Source organism: Cydia amplana, chromosome 16 (assembly GCF_948474715.1).
Source record: "Cydia amplana chromosome 16, ilCydAmpl1.1, whole genome shotgun sequence".
Classification (NCBI taxonomy): domain Eukaryota; kingdom Metazoa; phylum Arthropoda; class Insecta; order Lepidoptera; family Tortricidae; genus Cydia; species Cydia amplana.
In genome coordinates this window covers 9,594,871-9,600,537 of record NC_086084.1, presented here as the reverse complement: position 1 = coordinate 9,600,537, position 5,667 = coordinate 9,594,871, and the positions used below count along the sequence as shown (strand labels likewise).

The 5,667-nt window shown below is 38.4% G+C and overlaps 1 protein-coding gene across 1 annotated transcript; it reads left to right on the top strand.

The window, feature by feature from the left end:
* Positions 1-1,222: 1,222 nt before the first annotated feature.
* Positions 1,223-3,248, top strand: LOC134655297 (uncharacterized). The gene is made up of 3 exons (XM_063510747.1): positions 1,223-1,231; positions 2,199-2,834; positions 3,228-3,248. Exons 1-3 carry the CDS (start codon positions 1,223-1,225, stop codon positions 3,246-3,248), a joined length of 666 nt encoding a protein of 221 aa, XP_063366817.1.
* Positions 3,249-5,667: the final 2,419 nt, after the last annotated feature.

The window sequence follows — 5,667 nt, the reverse complement described above, 5'->3', positions numbered from 1 at the left end:
AACTTGCCCTTAATATTAATACCTACTTTAAGTGCTTACCTACAATAAACTGTTTATATTACGACAACGGTTTCACTCATTTGAATTTTTAGTCGCTATTGGCGACATGTTTCGGGCCCTTCGGGGGTCCATCCTCAGGCTCAGGCGCGCAACGAGCGACGAGGCGGCCGGCGCGATCAGTGCACGAGTTGCAGTCGCCGCGAGCACTCGAGCCTGAGGATGGACCCCCGAAGGGCCCGAAATATGTCGCCAATAGCGACTAAAAATTCAAGTGAGTGAAACCGTTGTCGTATAAACAGTTTAAAATATGTCTCACGAAAGTTTAATATCGATGCTTACCTACAATATTCGTGTACCCTTTGAAAATGAGTTGCTGTCTAGACTAAACGAGCATGCATATTTAAATTTCTATTAGAAACTAGTATTGAAATTTTTAAATGTATAAGACAATAGATATAAGGGTTGTGTTGAGGCCTAGGCTCCTTTCTAGTGGTGCAGGGATGCCTAAGTGGATCTTCAATGAAGACTTATTATTTTAACGTGTGTACAAAGATTTATTTTAAAAATTAAATTAATACAGTACAACTACAAGTACAGTTTGTCGTTCAATAGATTTTGGAAGATTGCCGTTGGCTGCTGGCGGCGGACGTTATCCGATCCGATCGTTGACGATCTTCGAATTTCGGAGGCAATCGGCCGTCCGTGACGTCACATAGGATGCGTTCTGAACAGGTTGAAAAGGCGAGACGAGGCTCTTTTTACATCGAGATATTCCATAAGAAAATATCGTCAGAAACATTTAGTTTAAATATAAATGAATAACTATTTAGAAAGTAAAATTTGCTAATAATGCAATGATATGAATTAGGTGGGATTTATTTAACTTGCTCAGCATAGTTATTTACTTAGTTATAATACATATAATAGAATAAGACCGGCGTGAAGGTAAGATATTGGCTACGTGCGAAGTACATGGTGTGGGTAAGTAAAGCGATCACAGCGCATGCGGTGGTGAAAATTGGAACTAAAAAAGGATAGTCTTTAACATTTCATACAAGTTATATGGCTCGAACTGGAACTTTAATTTACTATTACTCCTGAGATATTCATTTAAATTGTAGGGTGTAATGAACCATTGTAATCTGTATGAAATGCTTAATATAACTAACGTATTTAATTTGATGATAACTAATATTATGTGATCTTTTTCTAGTAGTTAAGAATGGGTATAGTAAGTTATCCTTAAAAGATAGACATACACCATCGCGGACTTTTTTGTAGACCCATGAAAGAGAGACAATCCCACCATACATTGTATTGTTATAGCTCAAACGGATTATGCAGCGTTTTCGATTAAAGCTCCTAGCCAGCGTGTTTTTTCCGACAACGTCGTCATATTTCAACTATTTTAAATAAGACCTTAATAAGTTATATACTTAAACCTTCCTTAAGAATCACTTTATTGATAGATGAAAATCGTGTGAAAATCCGTTCAATGGTTATTGTGTTTTGGAGTAGTTTTATAAGATGTAGTAAATTGACGTTTTCCCCTAGAGTTGCGGATCCTAGGTTGCATGATGACAGTCATGTATACGTAGCGAATATAGGCATGACAATTTCGTAAATTAATTGAACTCATACCTACTACGGCAAATGTACGACCAAATGAATGTGTATGTAGCTGTAGTGTAAATATTTGCAAATGTTAACGATTGCTAATGCAGCATAAGTAAGTGCATTATTTTATATTTTTCTACCAAAAATTTATAGGACAAAAATGTAGGTACCTACCTAAACACAACAGTACAGAAAAAAGTACATAAATTGTTCGCAAGTGTACGTATTCTTTTTCCCTTGGGCTTTATTCTTTTTTCCTATAATAAATACTGTTTAAGTATTTATCGTAACAGGCTGATTAATTTAAAATGTAAGAATGTGATGTATTTATTCATCGTTTTTTAAACCTTCATGACGGTTAAGTACGCTGTATTTGTGATTAGTGTAGGTAAGTACCTACGATGCCGTCAGCTATCTCTGCAAATGTACCTACAGCAAAGTGAATTTTGCTGTACTTGAATAAGATATCTAAATTGTGATATATAATGACGGATCACCTGGCGCGTTACTTGATAAAAGCGCGGTGGCACGGTGGTGGCAACTTCGAACATTTTACATAAGTACAGTTACGAAAAAAAAAGGTAGGAGACGATTTTTTCGTGAAAACGAATAAATTCAAATACCTTGGGTCCGTGCTGCACGAATCGGGTGAAATCGATCACGACGTCCAAGCCCGAATTAGCGCTGCTTGGGCAAAATGGCGAGAAGTAACCGGTGTCCTCTGCGACCCCAGGATACCGGTGAAGCTAAAGGGCCTTGTGTACAAGAGCATCATCCGACCAGTCCTACTATATGGTAGCGAGACCTGGCCTGTCCTCGGAAGGCATGTCCAGCAGCTTCACGTCACGGAGATGAAGATGTTGCGATGGATGTGTGGCGTTACGCGACTAGATCCCATACGTAACGAGCACATCCGTGGCAGCCTCGGAATCCGTGACGTAGCGGATAAGCTGCAGGAAAGTCGCCTCCGATGGTATGGCCATATACGCCGCAGACCGGTAGACTACGTCGGAAATAGATGCCTCAATCTCACTGTCCAAGGCCCTAGATCACGCGGCCGCGGTAGGCCTAAGAAGCGCTGGCTGGACGTCGTGACAGCGGACATGGGAGAGAACAATCTCACACCTGAGGATGCCGAAGACCGGGCAAAGTGGAGAAGACTGAGCAGGAAAGCGGACCTGGCGCTAGGCCGGGAAAACGCCAGATTGAAGAAGACAGTTACGAAAATGTTTTTACAGTACATATACACACACTAGTGCGTAAAATAGCACTTTTCGTGCGTATGTCGAAACTTTAAAGTGCCATATATGCCTGTAAAACGTTGTTCGATACACGTGCGAATAGGTACTTCGCAACTCGTGTCGATTTAAAACACTCCCTTCGGTCGTGTTTTAATTTATCGCCGCTCGTTTCGAATTTCCTCTTTTTCGCACTTGTATCGAAAATAACTATTTACTTTTTGCACCTTATCATTGAATTGGTAAGTACTAATGAGTTACGTAAAATGCGGAAACAGTTGATAGGATATGAAAAGCACACGTGCATTTATTTATAACCAGAAGATTCAGCTTGTAAGCTATACTATAATTATTTATGTTTATATTGTTCAGTGCCTATTGATAATTGTATAGAGCTATGTTCTTGGATTATATTTGTAAATTAAGTATCGATATTTTAACGGTTTACTTAATGGAGTATTATAAGGTTTAGCTGTCATAAAAACGTATTAAGTTAAACCATAACCTGCAATTACCAAAATGATTTTAAAAGAAAATACCGAAGCTAATTAACGCTAAGACACAAAAATATATAAAAAGTACCTGAAATACAGTAGTCCATAAGCTTAAATCAATAGAGCTGCCTCTTGAGCCAAGATGAAGTTTCGGTCTTGACCCGAATTCTTTTGTACAGGGGATTCGCACCCCTCAAAATACTCTTTGAAAATGTAGCGAAACGGAAAATTACTGTTCAGTCGTTATCATTATATCAACTGTATTCAAGTGAAATTGACCCCAAATAACTGGAGTCAAAAATAATAAGTAACATTCGAGACTCTTGTTCTGTAATGAATAAGTCTTAATAACAAAATATTGTTTTTAAAACATCAATGTAACCATAACTAATATTAAAATGAATGCCATACTATAATTTGCTGCCAAATAAACGTCGGCTACCATTACAATACATTGTGTCAAAAACATCAATGTCTGCTACAAAATGCATTCACATGACAGGTAGGTCTTAAAAATTTGCTTGTATGCGGCATCGGGTAACAATAGTGGAAATTGAAAGAAAACTTTTAAACGATTGACAACAAACTATCAACGAGTGCATTGCGACAAGGTGACCGCGACAGCGACATCAAACATATAAAATGACAGTTGTCACTGTGTATACATACATTTGTCAAAATATATGATGCTTGTCAAAAGTGGAACCGTCTTATATGTTGAGAAGTCGGAACAGACAATGTAATTAGGGTTCCGTACCCAAAGGCGGGACTCTATTACTAAGACTCCGCTGTCCGTCCGTCCGTCCGTCCGTCTGTCACCAGGCTGTATCTCACGAACCGTGATAGCTAGACAGTTGAAATTTTCACAGATGATGTATTTCTGTTGCCGCTATAACAACAAATACTAAAAACAGAATAAAATAAAGATTTAAGTGGGGCATACAACAAACGTGATTTTTGACCGAAGTTAAGCAACGTCGGGCGGGGTTAGTACTTGGATGGGTGACCGTTTTTTTGCTTGTTTTTTGCTTGTTTTGCTCTATTTTTTGTTGATGGTGCGGAACCCTCCGTGCGCGAGTCCGACTCGCACTTGGCCGGTTTTTATTTTTAATTATTTAGTGGTTACAAATCCAGCACAAAAGCCTAATGATAGCCTTAGCTTCATATACTCATACATATACACCGGAGTGCATAACCGGAAAGTAAAGGTAGGGTTTTATACCAGTATGGCGTGACGTTAAAAATGCCGTACCGTTTATACCGCAACGAAATCAGTCCCTGGCCCCCTTGGTGTCAAATATCAAGGACCACATTCCTCCGACTCTAACCATCTTCAACAAGATAGAATTTGAATATATTTTTAGTACTTCCTTTAAATTCTAACACGGTATAAAACAAGAAAATCTTGATCGTGATCTTAGAAGTATGCTGTTTAGCTATGCCGTTGCTTGATAATATAAAGCAAAATTATTTCATTTAATTTACCTTGCGAGCTTAATTAAATTAAAACTTTATTCATAAATTATTACCGTAATAATTTATGGAAGATGAAAAACATGACGAGATAATGATGAGATGTATAAGATGGTAGAGAGGCGAATACGCTGGTTCGTTCGAACACGTGATGAGAAGGGACGAAGAGTAGGTTAAGTAGGTAAGTTAAAAAGGCTTTAGCTATCCCGGAGATAAGAAAAGACCGAGAGCGCCCCCTAGCTATGTTGTGGAAAACCGTATCTAAAGACCTGGAACGGGTTCATCTGGACCTCTAATGAAGAGATAAGGCTAGGAAAAAGAACAAGATCCATAAATCATTAGCGTTTATGAAATTTGTAAATCTAACGATTATATTATTAGTCATGCTTAAGTTTAATATAACGTTGTGGGACATTTGATACCCCTGACCTCACCATTGTGTTTCACCTTAGACTCGTCTACCCTTCAGTAGATTACGCGCGTGACAGCTTTTGTCTGATAATACCGTGATCTCTGACTTTTACGGCGTAATCTTATACTAATGCCTCCGCAATGAATAATGCAGCCGAGATATCATTTGATGCTCAAATACCTATTTCGAGACAATAGTGGATTTTATATAAAAATATTTCAGCTTCACAATTAAGTTTGCAAGACTGGATATGTATTTCGACCTATAATTTGCTGCTAGAAGAGATTGAAAGGAAAATACGTGAAAAAAGCGGCCAAGTGCGAGTCGGACTCGCCCATGAAGGGTTTCGTAATTTATGACGTATTAAAAAAAACTACTTACTAGATCTCGTTCAAACCAATTTTCGGTGGAAGTTTGCATGGTAATTAATGTA

Excerpts from the sequence above, each read along its gene's own strand:
- LOC134655297 (XM_063510747.1), top strand. Across the intron at positions 2,835-3,227 it reads ACGCCAGATTGAAGAAGACA|TGCCTATTGATAATTGTATA; the intron begins GTTACGAAAATG and ends TATATTGTTCAG.